General features: G+C 42.4%; 1 protein-coding gene across 1 annotated transcript in view; it reads right to left on the bottom strand.

Moving 5' to 3' along the window:
• LOC138287630 (retroelement silencing factor 1-like) overlaps positions 1-24,224 on the bottom strand; it is a 215,830-nt gene that overhangs the window by 67,842 nt on the left and 123,764 nt on the right. Inside the window, exon 2 of the mRNA XM_069228214.1 lies at positions 8,435-15,112. Within this exon, the coding sequence (XP_069084315.1) occupies positions 8,435-15,056 (6,622 nt within the window). The 5' untranslated portion in view covers positions 15,057-15,112. The remainder of the gene's footprint in view (positions 1-8,434; positions 15,113-24,224) is intronic.

The following is a 24,224-nucleotide window of genomic DNA, read 5'->3' as shown; positions in this document are numbered from 1 at the left end:
GCCCATCCTCCACTCAATGTGCTCCTCTTGATTTAATGGGCAACGTACTAAAAACATTAAACTTCTCATACATTTGGCTTTCAACCTAGAAAGCAAGCTAACTAGGACAGACAGTCCTTTAACCTCATAATTCATGGAGAGAGGAGTTACACGTCCCCCCTTCCACAGATTCCACGGGCTTGTTGGAATTACTATTCCCTAGTTCTGAGAAGCTTGCCCAACAAATGTGTCCTGACCTCAAGGCTTTCCTTCTGTGCCAAAGCAGTAGTTTGAGAACGTTGCCAGGTCTAGCGCCCCAATTTGGCAAGGCACTTCTTAAGGTCTTTGTCAATCCCAGATGCTCACGTGTTCGGAGCAGTGCACCATGCCCAACTGGAAACAGTCCAGAGGGTCGAGAGGTCGGCTGATAACATGTACCAATCCACACATTCCTTCTAAAACTGAAGTGGAATTTGAAGCAAGATATACTAGTCGAGGATCACAAAATAAATTGCCCTGGGAAAAAAAGAAAAGTAAAATTGAATCCTTATTAAAAAAAAATCCTTATAAAAAAAAAACAGTAATGGGTATTAGTAACAGCTTATTGTTTACCTTGATTATTGACTTAAAGAGTTCTAGCATGCAAATTTAATACCAATGTTTGAAGTGTTAGGTTTTCGAGTGCTCTTGGCAAAGGCGGTGTCTTCTGGTCATGCACCGCACCCAGTCCCTGTATTACCAACATTCAGAGCGTAGAAGCCTACAAATGCATGCAACATCCACAGGGAACAGAGAATGGCCATCAGCCACACCCTGCACCTCAGTCCCCATCCCCCAGGACTTTCATGGAGTTCAGCTATGCACGTTACAGTGGCTCTTGAAAGAACTGTACATGCCTCTATTTATGTGCACTGAGCTCTAGGGACCTGTGGCATCACCGAGCACCAAGCCACCATGCTCCCAAACCTACTGCACATTTCCTTGAGCAAAAAAAAACACGAGTTCCCTGGGCACGACCGTCATTTTAAAAAAAATGTTTACTTATTTATTTGATAAAGTGCAGTGCTTCTAAAAATGATTTACTGGCGCTAACAGGCGGAAAACAGGTTTGAAAAAAAAAAAAAAAAAAATGGAGACAAAGCTGTCCGTTAACAAAAAAAAAAAAAAAAGGGCTTGACAGTCTTGAAGAATAAGACGTGGCTTTCTACCTTTTGTATTCTTTGCGACAGCCAGTTCCAGGGTCTCGGGCTCAGGTAGGTAAAAAGAGCACCCAGGGATGTGCTATTTTTTATATGCGGGGTATTTCAAAAATAGTACGAGAACACTGCAAACGGCGAAGATGGGCATAATAGTGCACTAGCATGGAAAGCTCCGATTGTTCATTGTCCAGAGTAGTTTTGACTTCGTCTAAGGTGACGACCAAGGAGGAGTCTGTAACATGCCATAAGGTGGAACCTTGTTTACCAGAGGTCGAGAATTCTGTGCCGTTCCCGGTAACTGGCAGCCCTTTAGCTACCACAGTCCACAATTCTTCAAGGATGTCGATCTATATCTGTCTTTGCCTGTGGGTGATAAGCCTGGTTTCTTTAGTTTAGGTGAGACAATGATGATTCTTTTATTTGTCAGCAATCGTTTCCAAGTTAAGGATGACATTGATAATCTTGGTTACTCCACTTGAGATAAATAGTGAAAAAGTGTAAACTGTCACAGAACAGGGATCATCTGGTGAACCCAATATGGTACCTGACAGCAAGGCTATAACGTCGGTTTCCTGGATCAGCAACAATTGATTCCAACACCATTGCATCCCTCTTTCACCGTATGTATAACGTTTAGGATCGTCGTTGGTCTTGGAATCCATAATGGTGGAGCAATTTCATTGCAATGTTTCATCGTTGACCAAGAGTTACAAATTGCACAGGACAGACTGATGTGTAGGCCCTGCTCCAATAGAGGTTTTGGCATCTGACGTTTTGAGGCTGTGAGGTGTGTTGAAGGGTACTCTTTCTTAAGGAAAGAAAAAGTAAGTTAGTAAGTTAGGGCTCCAGCATATAGGAGACACTTTTGTTAGCAACAGGCTAGCCAATGGGAATAAAAATACAGGCATATACAGCACCAAAGGTATAACACCAAGGAGCATAGATTACCCACTTGACTGCAAGCAGCCCTCTTTTCTTGCTGCTCGCAGTCAAGATAAGTACTCTTCTTTTGGTCTCTTCATTACTGCATGTTATATTGTATTACATCGTATTTTACTGCTTATGTTCGTATTTTCGGAAAGCACACTTTCCGTTCTCTAGTTGCGATGACCCACTGGCGCTTATACTGCTTTTACCCCCTCTCTCCCCTCACTCCTTCCTTCCACAACATAATCTTTCTAGGCTTGTGTGCGCTGCAATGGTCGTTTGTAACCATCGTGTTGTTGTGCGTTTACTCACATTGAGCGATGCTGGTTCACAGTGAAGCGTCTTATTTCACTTCTGCGGGCCGTTTTGTTGGTTCGGCCTGAGTCTTCTTCAAAGCCTCCTCACATTCATGTGCATTCTGCATCTGTCTGACTTCAGGGGGCGCGGCCTCAGTCTCCGCCCTCCGCTTTCATTAGTCACCGGCCAACTTACTCACACGCCTCAGAGGAGTGTCATTTTTACCCTCAGCCCTGCTTTTGATTACATTACAGCCTTACGTTTATCATGGAGTCTGAGTGTTTCCCCTTTGATGCCCGACATCAATGATGATGGGGAATCTTTTAAACAGGGCTTAAATGTTTTATCCAGTCATCTGTTGGACAATCCCTACAGGCTTCTATGGACAAAATATAAAACAATATTGAAAATTCTGTCAAAAGTATGGTGTCCAATACTTTACTGGCCCATTCTGCAGTGGAAAGCAGAAAACGAAAATTGACTCCTTTAATTAAAAAGAAAACTACTACTTCTGGCGCACAGATGACAAGTGAGCTGTCCTCGCACCAGACTGAGGACTTGGTTCCTCCCAGGCCCCCGTGTAAGGAGGGGAATTCTTCTAAAAATATTAAACAACTCCTTGCCTTCAAATGTAAGTCGAAATCAAAAAATATAGACAAAGCACCAAAGAAGATTATTATATCAAATGTCGGATGATGATGATATGGATGACTTATTTCAATCTGATTTGATCGGTGGCAATTTTTCCTCTTCGTCCCCTCCTCCTCCTAAGAAAAACAAACTTTCCATTCCTGACCCGGCCTTCTCAATTGTGGATTCTGACGGAGTCCCTATGTTTGACCCTACCCTTACCCACCACCCCAACCCCACTGATTGGTTACCTTCTTCCTATGTTGGGACTATATTGCTTCCAGTCTACGTCTTCCCCTAGATAAACAAACTCGACCAAAACTAAAATGTGAGTGTCCTAGGCCTTCTAATATAACTATCCCTCCTTCCATTGTCCAATCCCTAATAACCTTTTTTACCAAATTTGGCAAGAACCCTCTTAAAGGGGTTGATAAGGCCTGGACAACCTGCCTCTGGTCTTGACATAAAATGTAGATTTTCCTAGTAAACTATGAAGGAAAGTCTTAATTTTATTAAAGACACGGAGGCGAGTATTATCCCACCGCTGTCTCTACTAACACGTTTTCTTTCCCTCCCCCCCCTCAGCGAATTCGGCATCGCCTCCTGCCTCCAGATGATGCCAGATATTCTTTGCTTTCTTCTTCCATTTCTGGACAGCAGGCGTCCCCGATCTCTTTCCTTCACGACCCTCGGATTTCTCCAAGTTATGCCTGGATTGTCTCCAGTTGCCAAGAACTTATCCTTCATCCTGGCAATTGCTATTGTTGGTTCAATCTTACCTTTGTTTCATGACTCTATTTGACCTGCTCACTCAAGAAAAGAGGGCTGCTTGCAGTCAAGTGGGAACTATGGTCCTTGGTGTTATACCATTGGTGCTGTATATGCCTACGTTTTTGTTCCCATTGGCTAGCCTGTTGCTAAGCCTCTTGGGAAGTATAGTTCTTGACTGCTGCTATTTCATTAAAGCTTGAAAAGAGTGCATAATACTCGCCTCAGTGTCTTTAATAAAATTAAGACTTTCCTTCATAGTTTACTAGGAAAATCTACATTGTGCTAGCTGATCGCCAAGAACCATTTATCGGTTATCTCCTGAATGCGGACAACGTAGCGCTCTAGGCAACGACAAAGAGATTGTGTATTTTCAGCGTGGTGACATCTACCTTGAAAGGCATCTCTCAGGTCTTGTCAGTGTTGTCACCTGTCTTACCTGCCATGGTGGTCGAGCTTTGGGGCTTTGCTCTTGTACCATCCTCTCCTCTGTCTTCCATCTGCACTTCTGGGTACTCCTCATAATGTCGCACATTACTTTGGCGGACCAAGATGGTTGTTCTATAGCAACTGTGCTGCCCAGTCTTCACCTGCGGAATTTGCTCCTGGGGCATTGTACTCTGGTATTTAATTTCCTTAGTATGCGAAGTACTCTGAAGAACCATAACTAAGTGGTTGCTGCCCTCAGACTGGGGTCATGGGTATTGCTGGGCCTCTTTCTTCCCAATGGATCGTGGCTAAGTAGCTTTGGTGGCTACCACTTCCTCCTCGGCCACATAAAGCGCCATTTTAAAAATCACAAAAACTCCTAATTTGACTTTGCACTGTAGAGAGTGCAACCATAGTTCTTCACGTTTCCAAACACTGGAGGATTCCAACTGCCCTATTCTTACCACACTCCACGTTCACCACGATGCATATTTTAAACGGAAATAGCTGTAAAATGTTCGATTAAAGGTTTATATTTATTTTCAATGTTACCAAATTGTAGTTCTTGAAAGGGCACAATCAAGTGCTAGTTCGAGAATGTAAGGATTAAGATTGTTCCTGCATATTACAGACACAATTTTCTATCTATCATTTTCTATTACAGACCCCATGCCTTCGCTGTTTGCACATCTGGAAAATGCAGCCGTGTAAATGGTACTCGACATGCATCTTCATCGAGACCAAGGACTGATCCCTAATGCATCCCTTTGCATATGTACGTGCATAGGTAGGATGCAGTTCAGGGCACAAGTGTATTCGAGAACTGATGTTTTGTAGCTCTTGCCTGTATCCTGAAGAGCTGGGAAGATTACCTTCCCCTTTGAGAGCTACTTTGCATTTTGTGCCACAGACAACCAGACATGGGCTGCAAGTTGTCCAATTTTATCTTCGTCCAAGCATTTGGCAAAGTACCAGGTTTAATTAATCTAATTTTTTTTTGTTTTTTTTTTCCTATTTCTCCCCTTCTATATTTTTCCCATAAAATAAAAAATAATTTAAAAAACACTTATAATTAACAAAAAAACTAAAAACCGATTAATGCACCCAAAACTCAAATATCAACATATGCTTAAGGCAACAGGTAATAAATACATCTGAAAATTGTGAACATTTGACTTTATTTTTTCAATGTCTAGGGGTATTTTAGGTAGCATAAAACTGATATAATTTTCCATAACGCTTATATTTTTCATACATATAAACATTTTCTGAATCTCCTGTATTCAGTCACCTGCATGTGTTATGGGCGTTTGGCATGGAGCGTGAACTTTGGCGGTGCTTTCGACTCACTTCTTACAGACCCAAATTCAGCTGTGCACGACCTTCGCCGATGCACTGATCCTGCTGTAATCAGTCCGTCGGGCCCATTAACCTACTGTGAAAGAACATCAGCCATGGCCAGCACATTCTAGGCAAAGGATACGACCAAAGAACTAATCGAATCGTAATTGTTCTCAAATTCAAAATCAGTTCTCAAAGCGTTCAAAATATATAAAATAATCTTCTAAACCCACCCTTGGAAATAAAATATATCTGAACGCACTGACGTGATTTACACCAAATCACAAAAAGGCCTATTTTGGTGTAATTCTGACTATTGTTTTTTAGCTGTTGAGAAGGTAAAAATTCTCAAATACGTTAATATAGAAAACTATACATTTATACCTAGAAATACTTTCCATCCCTCAGCTGCAGCCAGTCGTTAAAGGCAGAGAGGTACCAACCTCTACCTTTTTTTGGTTGCAGGAAGGTTGTCTGTCAGGCTGAGCACAGGTTAGCCTGAAGGACACTTTACATGTTCAGGTCAGGCAGCCAGGCGCTGTAACTGCACTAAATAGCATGCGTCTGGCTTCCTGATTGTAGTGTATGTCTTTATGCAAGGAATGCAATTGCATCAGGAGGATTCTTTCTTCCTGATGCAGTGGCGTTCCATTACTGTTGGAATGTTTGCTTTTGTTTTCCTGGTGGGAGGCAGTTATTCTGAACCTCTCATCAGGTGACTGCTGTAGCCGTGGCTCTTATCGTTTTGAGAGAGCGTAGCTTATGTAATCTATATTAACCTGAAATGTTTATGAATTAATGTATGATAATGCCGCATAGAAACTGTAATAGTAACTTTGCTTGAATATGCACCTGAAATGTGACCACAGGGAGTGGCCGCCAATGTATACGTAGACTAATAATAATGACTAAAATGTTTATATAATATTATATTTGAATAAGTTTATACTAATTATTAATAATTGCGTTATTGAATCTGTGCTGAAATCCTCATAGGCCTTAAGTTAGCATGAGCCGAAGCTTAGTTGCTTGGCTCTCATATTAAATGTATTTTTCCTATCTTGCAGAGTGCTGACTCACAAAAGGACACAACCCCGTATTTGTCTTCAAACTAAAAGCTGAAATGTAACCATACTAGACCCTTTCCCATGATTTTTTCCTTGCTTGTAGAATAAATGTTAAAACAAAATGAAAGTGTAGATTAATGTAATGTACAAGGCCATTCAAACTGTGAAGACAATGGAGTTACTGACCAAAAGATGTGCAAAGAATTACAGAAGGATGAAATCATACCGGATGTGTCACCTCTGAAGACGTCAATTATGGAGACCAATCAAAGACTTGTAAAATAATATGGGGTGAAGAGTTAGGTGACCTAATGTGTTTTCTGATAGGTTAAAGATAGTGGGGTATAACGAATGTCCAATAAAATTTGGGGGGAATGTACAATGAAAAAAAGGATAAAAACCCATGACACGGAGCCATTGAGGTGGGTTACGGAATGCTATTGATTTTATCCAGAAACTCTGTCACTCTGGTGACTTGGTGGTTTACTTAAAACCATCCTCGCCCTTAGAATTGTCCAATTTTACACTTTACCTCCTTATGAGGGAAGTGCCCTTTTGCCCCGGAGCTGAGCCCAGATTGATGGCGTTTGACTGACGTCCTGAGGACGAAGACTGAACCTGTGCACCGACCTAAACCTTGGAGGGTAACTATGACAATACAATTGTGATTTGTCTGTTTGCTTTTCCTTTCTAGGTACCAACTGCTTACTTTTGACAGAGACCATAGTTAGATGTTTTCCAAATTGGGGCTTAAATTGTTTGCATGAAGTCCAACATGCCAATGCTAATCAGTGGTTAGGACAAGTATTCATTAAACTGACGCAAATAGACAAACGACCGGAACTATGTTTTGTTGAACTGACATGTTATTGACTCTGTTAAATTGATTTTGTTTATGCCGTGTTATGTTCTGATGTTTGTGATTCTCGCTTTAATGAAATCTTACCAAAGTTGCCATATCGTGACTATGCTATTATGTTTCTTGGTTTTGAGATTGACGCACCTGCTTTTAGATCTGTAATCAATAGGGAATAAAACTCATAAAAAATCTACTAAACTGGTGTGGTTATTCATGACTGAAAGGTCATGGTAGTGTTTTGAATTGATTAATGTCCTTGACTAAGGTGAAATGCATTGTTGTGATAAATATTGATGATATTATGGACGTATTGATTGACATATTGATTAGCTATCTCGTCCTCAGGTGTCTCTCAACTGGGTCAAAAGATTCATTGGCCTAAAACGAGTCCTGATATGTAATAAATTATCATAAAGGGACGCGTTAGAAGTTCCATCTATCTTTTCAAAGAAGAATAAACTTCTCAACATTTAACCGTTGTCTGGAGGACAGACTCTTTTCCTGTGAGCCGGTACTACACTGAGCCAAAGGTTTTTGGGCTGAAGATTCCAGAACCTGGCAGGCATGACTAGGGTTAGCTTTATTTATAGACTCAGACCTGGGAGATTCAGTTTTAAGCCCTGAAGTGCCAAGGGCTGAGTGTCCATCATTGATGCTCATCGTAGGGTTTGGGTTCCAGATAAATTCACAACAGGAACCGTATCGTCAGAAATGACACATCCACACATTAATGAACTAGTGTTTCTACTTCAAACACAGACATCCAATGGCAGAAGGTTATGAAACACTTGACGCAAAACCCAATTACATATCTTCAAATATTAATTAAAGATTCAAGGTGAACATTTGCAAAAGTGAGCATACAAAATCTTAGGCTGACTCATTGATATACACGTAATGCTATTAAGTAAAAACTATACTGAAAAAAGTGAATTTACCTGCCACTGAGCTGCAAAGTTGTAGAGTACCAACTGAATATTGTGTGCCTACTAAGTAGCAACTCTGCAGTACTTTTCGGCATGGCTCACGTTCTCTCAGCCTGAATTTCCATGCGTCACTTGAGGGGCGAGGAGTTTTGGCGTTTAAATCCAATTTGTAATTTTTGTCATTAGACGTCTTTGAAGGTGATGTTCCAACCATCCATTTTGTGGTGAACACATTCTCATTTGTTGTGGTTTTAAATGCAAACCTGCTCGAATAAGGTTTCTTAGAATTCTTTGGGGCCTTTGCCGAAAAAGAAGTCTTCTGCCAATCAGCTGCAACTTTATCTGAACTGATCAGATCTTTAGCCAATTTAACACATGTATCCTGAAGATCCATCTTAGACTTGGACCCGTGGTCGTTGTTCAATAAGACACAATGTGTGTACTTTCCTGGGTATGCTTCTTTTTGCTCGTGAGTTTCAACAGATGTCTTAATCACTTCTGGTGACTTAAGGCACTTAAACATATTCTCAGCCAAGCAGGCTTGATGGGACTGTGCGCTGCTTTTCCTTTTCAAACGAGGATGCAATTTCTTTTTATGAACAGGTTTGTTTTGTTTCAATTCATCTCCCAATGTTTTCTTTTCAGACTTCTCTTGCTGAGTTTTCTGGTGCTGCCTATATTCCTGTATTGTTACAATGCGTTTTCTATATTGAGCAAAACGTGCTTTACCACTCTTGGAATTAGTTGTTTTAGCGACACTAGAATCTTGAAACTGTGTACTATTGGATACCAGAACTTCTGATGAGCAAGCTACCTTTGCTGCAAAGGACTTTTCCTTTTGCACTTCTTGTTTCTCTGGAGGTTCTTCTAAAACTGACACTTTGGTCCCAGTTGTGCAGCTCTTAGACGTATTTTCAGTTTTTGAGTGCAAGCACTTTGACATTGACCTAAGCATATATTTTTTAGAATGCTCAATTCCATTTGTAGAACGTTTATTATGCATCTTGATTGCGTTTGCTTTAGTTATGCAGCAATTGACTTCTGTGGATTTCATATTTTGGGCTCCATCTGGTGTTTTTAATAAGTTTAAAAGGTCTATTTTCACAACCAGATGTTCAGTGGTCTGTCTTTTGTTATCTACAGCTGCCTGGTTACCAAGTTGTTCAAAAACTCCTTCTGTTAGGAAACCTTTGTGGGTGTCAGGACAATTTAACTTTATAATTGGGATAGTTTGATATGTTGTATCTGTTGAAGACTTGCTGTCTTTAAACACAAATACACTTTTACAGTCATCTGAAAGAGATGCATTGACTTTGTGGCGTTTATCCCTGCTCTTGGTTCTTGGCTTTTTTGAGTAACATTGTTTCATTTTACCTGACATTTCCTCATTCGAAAGTTGGAATCGGTCTCTTTCAATTAATTTCTGTCCTGCAATCATAGTACTATTTTTGCCCTCCACATTTTTCCTTTCGACAATCTGAGCAATGTCATGCTGACGGTTTCTGCATTTGTCCTCTGAAACTGATCTGTATATGTTGTCTGATGGTAAATTTGGTTGACTATTTTCTTTTGAGGACCTAAAACGAAAATGTTCCCTTAACGAAATATTTGTTGCACAAGCATAATGTCTTGTGGAGAAATTCATTTCACTGCATTCATCGTTCGAGTTTAAAGATGTCTGTTTTTGGTTTTTGTTCTCCTGCTTACCTGAGCAGTGGTTAGCGAATGACAGGGAAGAATGCAAATAAAGCCTAGGATCATCTGAAAATAGGGAATTTGTTTCCCTTTCTCGAAATAAAGGAAAACTACTGGATTCAGAAATAGGTAAAGTGTCAGAAGTTGCCGGTTCCTTTTCTAGCCGGCTTGTGATTTTACTGCATTTTGCGTTGTCCTGATTGGCAAAGTGTGTGGCGGTCTCTGGAAACAAGGCATGCATTTGGTCAGTACCGATCAGCGTAATTTGTATCTTATTTATGGGGTCCTCATTTTCATCATCACTGAAGACTGGAGGAAAAATATACAGATCACCACCAAGTATTGACTGTTCTTTATTTTTGCAGTTATCCAGGCTTATATTTGTTGAATCTTGCATCACATTGCTCCAACGTTTTGCACATTTTTCTTTCGACTGCTCTGCCTTTCCATTTGCACAGGAACCCTTGCCGAGGTCTTGATTCTCAGAACCTAAATGACCTAAGGGGGAAAAATTGCTTGATTTATAAAGCAGCAACTCTCCTTTCTCTACTAAATCGCTTCTGACAGAGAGTTGGTGGCCTACATCTTGAGTAGATACCGTATTGTTAGCAAAAGAATGTTCCTTGTGTTTTTGAGTCGTCATGAAGGACAAACATTTGTTAAAGCATTGGGCTTCATGAACAGAGCGGTCTTCGACACCTTCCAAGAGCGGGAAGCTAACAGAATGGCCATCAGTAGTGCTTAGTTTGTTTCCTCTGCATGGATGATCTTGAACATTTTTCTCTTCTCTTAAAGAGTAGTCACTGACCCACTCAGTAGTAGCTGCAGTCCCTGGACAGTAGTCTACACTATTTTCTTCATTTGTTTTAGCATTTGAATTAGGCAGGTAAGCTTCATGATTGTATTCTTTATTGAGAGGGGTATCTTTGCCACATTCAATGGTTACCATCTTACATGTACCATATTTTGGAATTTGCTGGTTTGTTAGTGAGGTAGTTTCCACGCATTCTTCACCTGTGAAAGAAGAGTCATTTCTTATAGCTATAGTTTCCAATAACTGGGCATCTACAGAGGTTTGGCCATTTGCACGGAGCATACAAAGAGTGCGATTATTTTTATTACTAATAAAGTGGTAATCCTTTTCATTAGTTGATTCTTGGGGATCTTCCCTCCTCTGGGAGGCTACAACTTTTGTGGAAGGGATAGCATCAACTATTTTAGCAATCTGTGGATCATAAAATGCACTACCTGCCACCAGTGTACAAATATTAGAAATGTGTAACTCATTCACTGGAACACTATCATCCCAAGTATTTTCCGCTCCACACACTGATTGCAAACCATGATATTCGGGTGGTCCATGTTGATGGACTGCAAGACTGTTTTGCTGGAGAGAACCCTTGTTATTTTCTGCTTTAGGGTTGTTTGCTTCTTCCACAATTTGCACAGACAGATCGATTTTCTTTTGCTTCACAAGTCCACAATTAAAGCTTCTAGGGACGGGAAAGCTTTCTTTGCTTTCAGTACATCCTGTAGTTGAATTGTATTCTAATTTACCAACAGATAAATTACTTTCAGGCAAAGGCAAATAATGTGGCACTGCTGCTCCAAAGTTTGTTAAAGGTGAAGCATCCAACATCATTTTCTCCTTATTTTCTTTCAAATAATCACATTTTCTATTGAGGTCATCTTTTGGAATGTCACTATCCTGATGTACACAGATGCTTTCTGACTCTGAAACTATCATGGGATTTACAACAGCAATCTGAGGTTCTCCGGCTTTCACTGAAGTAAAATCTGTACTTCCTGATTTATGTGCATTCGCAGAAATGGCAGCCAACTCGAATACCTCCTCCATGCTACCTGCACATTGATCGGGTATACTAATAGAAGCTGTTTGATCTCTATTCACAGTAGTTGTACTGCTGATATCACAAGGATTTTGCTCTGCAGTTGTGCTAAGAAGTGGTTTTGAACCGCTGTCACCTGTTGTGGGTGAACATTTGACCATGAAAAGACATGTGTCCAGTGCTTCGTCAGATTCAGTGCTCAGTTTGGGAAAAGTGCCTTCAATTTCTGTCGACATGACTGCAATTGCTTCTAAATGAAATGCTGGTAAATTAGTGACACTCATAGGAGGAGGAATAATCATAGCAGAATTGGCCAGGTTGATGGATTGAGACACCACTTCAGTGCTTCTGTTGGTTGGGTGAATGACACTTGCATGGTTACTAATAAGGGGGACAGTATTAGATGTCTTCAAGGACTGGCAATGACTTGCACTAATATTACAGTCTTGCAATTTAGAAACAGCATTCACTTCCTCTTTCCCTGTACTGTTGTGTAGTATAGTAACACCAGGAGACAGGTCATCAGCTGGCATAGTTTGATTTCCAGGTTCACTCTTGAGAATTGAGGCTTTGGTAAAGTTAGTTTCTTCTTGAATGTGTTCTACCCCATTAGCTTGACTGGTATGTACATTTACTTTAGGTTGTTCTGATGTAACTGGGGTGGAATTAACAGTTCTATCTGCTTTCAGCTCAGACGCTGTAGAGATCTCATTTGCATAACTGACCCAGTGATCTGAAGAATTTAATGGACTCTTTTTGCACTGATCAAAAGATGAAACAGTACTCTCTGTAGATATTTCCTGAACATTTTCAGGCTTGTTGACACTTTGAAAGTTGGATACTGGTCCAAGGTCCAGACAGTTTGTTTCATTTATGCTGTACCTCCAGACGCTTTGTGGACATGCTAGGCTATCTGATCCCAGTGCCTCAGGACACTGAGGGTCTGCAGGATCATGGAGAGGAATTGATCTTTTAATTAAGCCATAGCTACCACCAATACTACTCAGAGAAACACTCGAATCATTAACACTAGGCAACAGCATGTTTGTGCAATAACTGGGGGAGTGGGGTGAACATTTTGAACCACTCTCTTGTACACCGCTGGATGCGATTTGATGAGAAACTCCCTTTTCTTTACTAATTTCAGACAAGTCTTTGTGGATCGCAGCTGTTTCTGAATGTGATAGACTAACTGTAGAATTTACAGGATGAATGTGTGGCTTGTGGACATTGTCCGATATGCCAAGAGGGCTACCCAAAGCTTGCCTTTCAGGTGCTGGAATTCTAAGAGGAGAATCGGTACATTTCTTGCCAAGATCACTGATCATAATGTAGATTTGTTGGCCATTTTGAAATTTGCTCTCCATTGCACCTGTTGTAAATTCGTACGTGTTATTTGCTCCTCTAAAAGAAGCATTTCCATCGGACTGCTGGAATGATTCATTATATGAATCATCCATATTACAAGGCTTTCCACTAAGTAGACTGCTTCCTTTAGTTATCTCCCGAGGTTGGTGGGCATTCAAATAGCAATCACCATTTAGAACTAATAGAGGCACATGCTGACTTTGCATATTTTGTGTTGCATCCCCAAAAGATTCTTCAAGTTGCACTCGCTGGTGCAGTTGCCATGACTTCTGGGGCTGCAATGGCTGATGGTGTGGCAGTGGCTGCTGAGGTTGCAATAGCTGCTGCAGTTGAAATTGCTGTTGCGTTCTTAATGGTGTTACTAACTGCTGAGGACAGTGGAGTCTCGCTGACATCTGAAGCTGCCAAGGAACTGAGAGCTGTGATGGCTGCAAGTCTAGGTGCTGCACAGGCCTTTGGCGCTGCAGTGACTGCTGGGGTGGCACTGGCTGCTGGTAATACATCCCCAGTGGTTTCTGAAGCAGTTCCTGGGATTGCACCAAGTGCTTGAACTGTGCTCTGTGCTGGTGTTGCAGTGGTAATTGGCTTTGCCTTTGTTGTGCAACAAAGAGTGGTGCTAAATTTTCTAACTGAAGAGGCGAGTTTTGAGCCGAAATATTTGTATTCGGTTCTCGTGGACCTGTAAACGCGACTTGGTTGTGGATATTCTGAACGGCTGCTCTTTGCTGATAATTCAGATAAGGCTTTATTCCCTGATTGGGGGCAAGTATTGGCAAACCATCTTTAAATGGAACTCTGTAGTTCCCCTTCCGCATCTGTAGTAAGTGCTTTTCATTTGATGGCACACTGTATTCTTGGTTAGCCAGACAAACCCCTGAAGTTTCTATGAACTGGTGTTGTTTGGAGAGCACATGCTGGTTATCACTAATACAGCCATTTTGTTTTCCAAATTGATATGACGGACCACACCCCATATTTTGAACATTTCTACTCCCATCTGATGCAGACAATCTACTCTTTTTGGAAATATGGTGAATGGGAGAACTGGGCAATCCAAACCTTTGCAAAGAGTCCATTTTACAACCAGGAATATTTATAGGGCTTTGTTGATAGCCATCTGCTGCAAAGTGCTGTAGATCAACAAAATCAGTAGTTCCATAGGGATGAATCACTGATGCAGATGGCTGCTGCATATAGGCTCCTTGCTCACTCATATGTGAATTAATATCACTGGCAATATTGTTACAGAACTGGAATGTGCCCTGTTCACTTACAGAAAAATCTGTAACATTCCTAGAGGAAATGGGTAACTGGTGGCATTGCTGAAGTCCATTTGCAGTCAAGGCTGGTGGAGACTGCACACTCTGGAAATGTACATTGCCAGTTGACAAAGACAGCCTACTAGTTGTGGAATCCTGCTCATTTGAAGAAATGTGCAACCCAGAACTCTGCAAGGAGTCCAATTTACAAGCAGGAATAAGTGCTGGTCTTTGTTGATCACCGTCACTTGCAAAATGTAGACCACTGCAATAAGAAAGAGGCGCCCGATAGGGAGGTGGCATTGATGGGGGTGGCTGCTGCATGTATTCTCCTTGATCACTCATGATGTGTGAATTTCTGTCAATACTCATGTTCTTAAAGCACTGGACTTGATCTGTTTCGCTTGCGGAATATTTCACTTGGCCAGTGTTATAGGATGTGATACTTGTGTCCAGCTCCATCTCGGTTTCAATGAGGCTTTGTCTCTTTTCCACTTACAATCCAATCATTAAGAAATCTGAAATTATAAACACAGAGTACTTAATCAAAAAGCGCCCTTGGTATGTAAGTGTATAACACACAATGATCTGTCACCTTAGATAAGTGAATGTCTGCGTGGCACAGCTTATAATAATGGGATTCACTTACCTAAGAAGCGTAATGACATATCAGGCAGGAAGAAGGTGTGAACTGCCACGTGTGACCGGAGCATTAGGAAGCTAACCTGACGTAATAAGTGTGCGCCACTTTCCACCTCGACTACAGCCTTTCCTTTCATGGAGTCTGCATGCATACCGAGCTATTGAAATTGTGTTCCTGCTGCCACCACATTCCTGCGTGTCTATGGATTTTTTCAAATGCCACACAATCCACCATCCGCTGTACAAGCTCAACAAAATACAAACTTACAGGACTCCATTTTAAACCTGGTCTGCTATAATTTAGTGTGCTTACTTAGTCCAGTTCGGGGCCAGGGGGATGAGGTTGACAGAGTATATTTCCTGAAAAATATTTGAGGTTTGTTGACAAGCCTGTGGCAAGGAGCGACCTAAAAAAATGCTTTACTTCACGGTTGCAAATGCACAAGTTAAACTTACATTTTTACATATTTGTATTGTTATTATTACTATTTAACAAATGCAAAATGTTTCCTCAAAGCCCAAGGCACAGTACAACAGTTAGATGGCTCTAAAAAGTTATGAACATTTTCATTATGACTGAGTATGTCAACTACCAAAAAAAAAAAATCTTCCCAAAATACAGTTTGGTCATGATCGTGCAAACGATTCCAATTTTTAAACATGTGAAATTGGGCCAATGAGGTGACATCGAAGAACATAACACAACATTAGCCCTCGCTCCTCAACTGAATTTACTAATTTCTGGGTTGAAAAGGAAAGGGACGGAGAAGCAGCAGATAGGCCATATATTTTCAGAAGAAAAAAAAAATGTACATTTAAGTTGCATTGTCTACGCGCAGTGAAATAATATATACAACCATAGTTGAATGTTTGCTGACGTAAGTAATGGCTTTGGGCACAGCGAAATATTTATTGCCAACAAGATGAGTTTTTGGTCTAGTGTGTGATGCTGGTATCAAAACATCAAGATACAGAAATCTCCAAAGATAATAGTTAAATTGTTGCAAGGGGCAGCAAAATACTTATAGCTCCATAGAACATCATTAATTAGTCCTTTGAAGCTCCTGCTTGAAAATCATCAGCTGAAACTTAGTTTGGGGTATTTGGGTATTCAAGAGTTATTCTTCTGTCATATAATATTTCAATATTATTTGAAACATCTGTTAGTAGCATTGTAGAAAAAGGACTCATAACTCATACCAACCAGTGCTTTTAATAACTCACTTAAGCGAAAGTACATTCAGTAGAAATAAACTACATTAAGTAAACTTTTTAGATGAAAGAAAAAAGAAAAAGAAAAAAGAAAAAAAAAACTTTGCCTAGGTCGTCGGAAAGATACAGACTTTGCTGCCCTATGTCTTTGTTCAGTGCATGTAACTACCTGAACTGAAAGAACGGGTAGGTTTTAGAAACCCCCAATTGATGCCATCGATGGTCTTCTAAAATTAACATTCCTAGATAGGACACCCAATGTTTTCTAATGTTAATGCAGAGACGTTCAAATATCGGCAAATGAGAGACAAAACAAAGATAATAGAGAGACCTGCAGTGGAAGAGAGAATAAGAAAGACTTACTTTTCTGGTATCTTAACACAAGCTAGAAAGAGAGACACCGAGTCAAAGAGTCTTTGAATGCTCCAGTCTTTTGGCTTGGGACACAAGCTTGAATCAGTTCAAAAGACGAACTCTACACTGAAGTACCACCTTGATTTGATGTGGTCTGTGACGATGTTATGTTATCAGCGTTTGTTTTAGCTAGCTAATCACCGATGCTCTGCAGCAGGTGTGTGAGGCCAGCCCTGCGGGCCTACTCGAAAACTCAGGTCTTCAGCTTCTTGCCAAATTCAAGAAAAGAGGAAGAGGCTCTGATGTGCTGAGAGAGGTTGCTACAGGCTTTAGGGGCCATCACAAGAAAGTGTGGCCTCCTACGCCACTTTTGTGTATGTGTGAGGTGTGTTTGAGTCAGAGACTGGCAGCGCAGAGGTGTCTGGAAAGTTGGTGGGAGTGAACACGGCTGTTCAGGTAGGCAGAGCCAGTGCTGTTGATAGTACTGTAGGTGTGGATAAGAAGTTTAAAGCGTGCACACATGTATCAGGAAGCAGTTGAGTTCCTAAGGTGTGGTGCGATGGAGTGTGATGTTGAAAAACGTTTTTGTTTTAACAATAACTCTGGTGCAGTTTGACGAATCTTCATGAAATTTTCAAAACTATTTTGCCACTCACTTCAGCTGCTGTCTTGAAATTCGTCAAGCAGGGGCTGAGAAAAAAAGGGGCCATTTTCCCCATGCATTTTTCCAAAGGGTCTTTAGACACAACTACAGCCCGAACCGCTGAAAGGAATTATACCACATTTGGCAGGAAGAAAAATCTTTGTGCGCAGATCATGCTTTTTTGTCATTTGGTGTTTATCTGTTCAATAGTTTCAGAGATATTAAAGTTAAACCAAATTTGTATGTCTAGGAATGCTGATCCTTTGTTGATCCGACAGTCTCCGTGCTGAAATCTGATTGGCTGACAACACTCCAGCCAGGAAGTGTTGGCAGCCATTTTGGGACTCGGACTGAGCCAAGCACCTAAACAAATGTGAAAATAAAGGAAAGGGAAGGGTAGGAATACCCTGGCCCCTAGCTCTGGTGTCCCCCTGGGATCTTGGTGGGTGCCAAAAAGGTTTGTCTTTCAATTTTGCTGCGAAATTGCAGAGCATCCACAAATCAGTGGCAAAATTGAAAGAAAAAAAAAACCCAAGCCTGGTCTCGGAGCTTGTTTACTGTTTAGACCCCAGGTGGGCCAGTTCCCTGGGGAATGCGATTCATATATGTTTGGGATGAAGGGGCACACAGTTCCCCTCCTGGCACTTTACAGTGCCTCGGGGACCACCATTTCCATGGGGCTTTAATTAATAAAAGGGGGGCTGCGCAGGTTTCCCCCCCCCCCCACCCCCCCGAACTGGGGATGCACAGTTCTCTCATCAATTTTGCTGCAAATGTTACAGTGATATTATCAATGATGTTAAAGAAGGTGTCATGAGTGATGTAATAACTAGGGTAATTAGTGCATGGCGAGGGTGCAAGTTATAGTTAAGTTATGGCACGAATAATTGTTACTTTAAATAATTCTAACTAAAACAGTTAACTTTCTATGGTTTTATGCGTATAAAAGCGGAACCTAACTATAACGTCCTTGTAACCTTTAGTTTTTTAGTAAATTTCTATGTTTTTGTTTGTTCTGTTTCCTAACTATACCATCCCTATAACCTTTGCTTTTTTTCAGTGAATTTCTTGGTTTTTTTAAATGTTAATGTAAGATGCCCATCACAATGCATGGTGTTGTTGGAGGCAGGGCCTGGCCCTGTGCTACTCCCACCCAAACTTGCTTCTCCTGGCTCCCTCCTTCTTGCCATCTATTGTCCAAATCTATGCCCCTGATCCCTCAGTGTAGCCCTGTGTGGCTTTGGTGTGCCACTGTTCTTCCTGCCTGTCCTGAACAGTTAGCTTGGTGCCCCATCCACCTCTTCACTACCCTCTGTAGTCAGAGTCCATGCACCAGCCCCCTCCTTCCTGCCCTGAATGGTCTGATGTGCTGCCACTGTCCCCTACCTCCTGCCCTTCATGGTCTGTTATGCTGTAACTGTCCCTTCGGTCTGTCCAGTATGGTCAGCTTGCTGCCCTTGACTCTTTCTCCTCTGCTGTCCACACGTATGGTTCCGTCCCCTCCCTATTGTGTTCCTGGTCAGTTGTTCTGCACTGCCATCCCTTATGCCCTGAATGGTGTATTGTGCTGCTGCAACCCCGGACGCTTGTCCTAAAGGGTCAGTCTGGTGCCATTCCCAATCATCCTCCTGCCCTCTGTTACCAGAGTCCATGTCCCCACCCCATTCCTCCTGTCCTCTGAGATCCAATGTACCATTCTTTCCAACGTTTTGAACTTAAGAGGGACATTTAAAAAAAAAAAAACTTTAAAAAAACAACCCTGGGGGAACTGATTTTCCGCACTGACTTACATTGAAATAAAGGAAATTTTAGGCAGGAGATCGATAAAATAAAGCCCTTTTGGGCTCAAAACATCAGGAGTCTTCTGTCTGAATCGGGTCTGTGGGCATGTATGGTTGTACTGCCTCTTCCTTCTACCCTCCATGGTCTGTTATACTGCCACAGCCTCTCCTGTCTGTCCTGCATGTTGGTTTGTTGCCCCACCCCTTTTTCACCTGCCCTCCATGTTCTGTTGTACAGCCACTGCCCCTCCCCTCTGCCCATTGTGGTCAACTTGTTGCCTCTGCACCCTCCTACCTGCCCTCAATAATCAGAGTCTGTGCCCCTGACCTCTGCCTACCCCAGTATTCTAATGAACAACTAGATTGCTAGCTAACATTCTATGTTGACTCCAAAAGTGCAGCACGCCTAAAGTCATCTTGAAGTAATCAAAACTGTAGTACCTAAAACATTTCCTTTACAAAAATGAGGGTCTTCTTCCCATAGAAATTATGGTTAGGGCTCTAAAAAACTAAAATGAGGACATATTATCTGAGTTCTCAAATAGCAATAAAGTACTTTTAAATTATTTGCTATCTTTATGTACCTAAATGAATGTGTCGTTGTGTAATGTTACTCAGTCATGTAAAGCACTCCAATACTTTTGGGTCAAGTCTGTGCTATATAAAATAGAAAAATTAAGCGTTATGCACAATTCTGTCATTGGGCTATACTTGGGCTACATTTGGGTGATGTGTGCTATGATTGGTGTTCTTTTTCTCTGGTGGCCATCTATGGAGACTTATTTGTTATGAAGCTTCCTAATTTCCTTATTTACTACAGTATCCTCAGTAGAACATGCCTTCAGGTTTCCATTCGATTCCATCAAGATGGCGTTCAGGTATGCCACATTTTTGGCACAAATTCAAAATATTAGCACTCTAGTAGTTCATTAGACCACTGTAAACTGCTGATCACTAGGGAGTTAACGGGCAGTCTGCTACTGGTGTTGAAAGTGCATGCTTCAGTCAGTATGTTTTAATGAAATAGAAGAGAAAGATATTTGAGAACTCACTTAAAACATGTCCTAATTTTTCTTTCTAAAGCACTAACCATAATTTCTATAATAAAATGAACACCCTTATTTTGTTCCTTTCTAAATTAAATGTTTTAAGTTTTACAAGCTGGATTCAATTAGAATGCCGTCAGGTGTGCCACACTTTTGTCATAAGCAAGACTGTTAGTGCTCTACTTGTTCGTTAGAATACTATGGGAGCCTGCAGTAGAACACAAGACAATCAATTGACAGGCTGCTCCTGTTAGAAGTACATGTTTTACTGAGAATGTCAGACTTCATTCTCTTATGGCTGAGAAAGTGTGTGAATTTACAGAAAATATGCTCTTATTTTAGTTTCTAAAACAACTTATATCGCCTCTGTGGGAAAATCATGAGAAAATGTGATTGAAAAAGTCTTCTGCTGGGATTTCAGCACAGGGTAAAATCAACTTAGAATACCACAGTTCCTAAGATTAGTATGGTTCCATCAAAAAATTATTTATATTGCAACTAAAACCTCTGTTATCTCCCTTTATATGTTCTCCTTTGTGTGACCCTCAAATCCTGCCATTCACTACAATGCATTTCAATGGGGTGCTACCATGTATATTGGTCCCAAGATGGCTGCCTGCACTTTCTGGTTGAAGTGCTAGTGGCCAATCAGATCTCACCATGAGATTTGTGCTTAGGCTCCACTCAGAAACATAAATTTGGATTTCCTTTAATACACAAGCACAACAAGATCCTAGAGGGCACTTTTTGGGGGGAAAATTTTGTGAAGATTCAAACTGTGCCAAAGAAAAAGGCAAGCAAAAAAAAAAAAAAGCGCTTTTTCTATGGAAACTAGGTCCTAACTATAACTATGTACTGGCGACCACCAGTAGGAAATACAATATGTGTGTATATATTTCATTCACTTTAAAAACCAAAGGTTACAGGGACGTTATAGTTAGGCTCATATTTTAAACGTACAAAACAGACATTCAGCTGTTATAGTTGTAACTTTTTAAAGAAACTAACTCGTGTCCTGAGGTAACTACAACTAGCGTCCCCACCATACACTATTTTTCCATGAGAAGTTTTACTGCAAATATTACATTGATATCAATGAGGTTATCAAAGATGTCATGAGTGCTATAATTTGTGGGGTAATTAGCAGTACATAGCGAGGGCGCAAGTTATTGTTACCTAGGGTACAAGTTATAGTTACTTGAGATAACTATAACAGCTGAATTTCTATGGCATAACAGCCTAAACATTTTATATTTTTGGGGGAAGGAGCCACAACCATAAAAGAGGACCAGGGTGGTGGTGATTCTGAGGGTGACCCTGAGGAGGACCCAGAGATTATTGAGGACTCTGAGTGGGAGGATTCCAAGTCCACACCCCACGGGGACAGTAAACCCAAAGCGTTTGAAGCAGAGGGAGAAGATGGCTGGGCAGGGACGCCAGTAGAGAGGAAGGACCCCATAGAAAGGGAGTCCTTTGCTGAGTCCAGTTCTAGGAGCAGTGTCACCTCCCATTCCCGGTCACCTAAGGAGCATAGAGACAGGCAGAAGAGAGGGATCTGAGGTTCCAGCTGGCGTGGCTGGCTGTGGAGGAGAGAAGGGCTGAGTTGGAGAAGGCCTCAGTCCAGGAGAGGATGGCAGAGGATGAAAGGGTCTTTGCCAGGGAAAGGCCCACCCTTTAGCACAGTCTGAAAGGTCTGGACTCACCCGCACTGCCGGCGTAGTCCAGTGGTGGCAGCAGTGTTGAGTGCAGTGTCTAGAACAATCCGCACACACTTGGTGCCTGGGTTCAAAAAGGGGGAGGACATACATCAGTGGCTGAGGGAATATGAAGAGGCTCTGGTAGCATGCAGGAGCCCCTATAAGGATTGGGGGACTGGCCTGGGGACCTATATTCTCAAGGAAGGATGGGATACCCTACTGGTACTGATAAGGAAGTATGGCTTCACCCCCTGAGGAATATAGATTGGGATTCAGGGGCAGCAGCAAACTGTCCCAACAGTCTTGGTGGGAGTTTGTGAAGGATTGCTGCATGGCACTGGAAGGATGTGTGAAGGGCAGCACAGCAAACTAGTTTGAACGGTTACTCAATCTGATTGTCAGAGAGCACATGTTCCGTTGTTTTCCAAGACTACGCTGACACCTGTTGGACTGTAAGTTCTGACCCCAGGTGGCTTGCAATGGAGGCATACCTCTGGGTGAGTACCCAGAGCGTCTGGTAAGGCACTTAGGAGTGATCCTAAACGGAGTGGCTCGGGTCCCCTCCAACCCAGAACAGGGAGGTACAGAGTAGCCCAAGCAGGTCCCCTTGTAGTGGCGAGGTGCAGGTCCTAGAATTCCCTATACCCAGCCCCGAAGAGTACCCTGAGGGAGCCCCAGGAATGTAAACTTAGTTTGTACTGGTAGACCATCCACTGAGGGGGGGGCACAGTGTCAGGAGAATTTAGGGGGGCAACTGAAACCAGCGTACTACCAGTTTTGGTGTCTGGCAGCACCACTCCACAGAAGGGGGTGCAGAAGCCCAAACTGAAGGGTTTGAGGGAGAGGGAGGACTCTCCCCTCACTCCAGCCCCTAGGTTGGGGAACCAGGTCCAGGACATCTCCCTTGACCTGGGGGTAGAGGCAGCTGTCACCAGCGTCCCTACCATTTTGTCTTCTAGGGGTACCACTCCTGGTGAGAGGGTGTGGAACTCTAGATAGAGGGGTTTGAGGGAGAGGACGGACTCCCTCCTAACTCCTGTCCAGCCTAAGGGTACAGACCCTCGGTTGGGAAACCGGGTTCAGGGCATCGCGCCTGACCTGGGGGTAGACACAGCTGTCACCAGTTCCCTACCAAGTTGCTTCCTAGGGGTACCACTCATGTTGGGAGGGTGCGGAATTGCAGAAGGAGGGGCACAGGGAGGAAGGACTCTCCCCTGAACTCAGCTCAGCAGTGCAGACCTTGGGTTGGGAGACCAGTTGCAGGGTAGCTCCCCTGAGCTGGTATGTGAGCTAAGCAGGACTGACACCAGCGCCCAACTGTTCTGGGTTCTTGGGGTACCACTCCCAAAAGGAGGGAACGGAACCCCAAAAGAAGAGGCAGGTGGAGGAGGAAAGTCTTGCCACTGCCCCCTGTCCAGTCTATAGGTGAAAACCCTAGACTGGGGGACCAGTGGTGGGATAGAACCACTGAACTGGTGGGGAGTGGAGAGAAGATGCTATGCACCTGGGGCTACCACCCCCCACTCAGGGAGATGTCAGAGACCAGAGGCTCCTGGATGGCCTGGGACCTGGCTCTGGCCATAGAAAGCTAGGAAGCCCCCATGGGTTAGCTTAGATTGTCTGGGAAGCATAGACATAGGGATCAAACTGGGTTCAGATTGGCTTAGAACTGGAATGTGCCCCTGCAGTGTGGGCCAGGGTCAATGTTCTAACGACCCAAGCAGAGAAGCCTATCAAGATATCGATTGGGCTCCCCTGGCTTTAGGCTGGTAGGGGGTTGTGTTGGACCTTGCCCTTTTTGCAGGATCATCCCCAAACGTTTGCCTTCCTCCTCCTACTTTTTCTGACCTTCTTTTAGTTGGCTTTAGGAATCAGAGCACTTTGTCACCGCTGATCAATGCAAAAGTGCATGTGCTATCTCTTCTAAACTTGGTATGATTAGTTTACACTTATTCAGCTTATTTAATTTACCTGGAAGTCCCTTGTAAAGTGGTATACTATATACCTAGGGCCTGTAAATTAAATGCTAGTAGTCGGCCTGCAGCACAGATTGCGCCAATAACAGAAGTAGCTTTTCAAACATCTCAGGCCTGCCACTGCAGGGTCTGCGTAAGCAGTTTACTGCCACCTTAACTTGGCAAGTCAAACTACTTGCCAAGGCCTAAACTCCCTTTTTGCTACACCCAAGTCACCCCTAAGGTAGGCCCTAGCTTGACCTATGGGGAGGGTGCTGTGTATGCAAAAAGCAGGACATA

Source organism: Pleurodeles waltl, chromosome 4_1 (assembly GCF_031143425.1).
Source record: "Pleurodeles waltl isolate 20211129_DDA chromosome 4_1, aPleWal1.hap1.20221129, whole genome shotgun sequence".
Lineage (NCBI taxonomy): Eukaryota > Metazoa > Chordata > Amphibia > Caudata > Salamandridae > Pleurodeles > Pleurodeles waltl.
The sequence above is the reverse complement of the archived record's forward strand: the minus strand, read 5'-3'. Positions and strand labels throughout refer to the sequence as shown.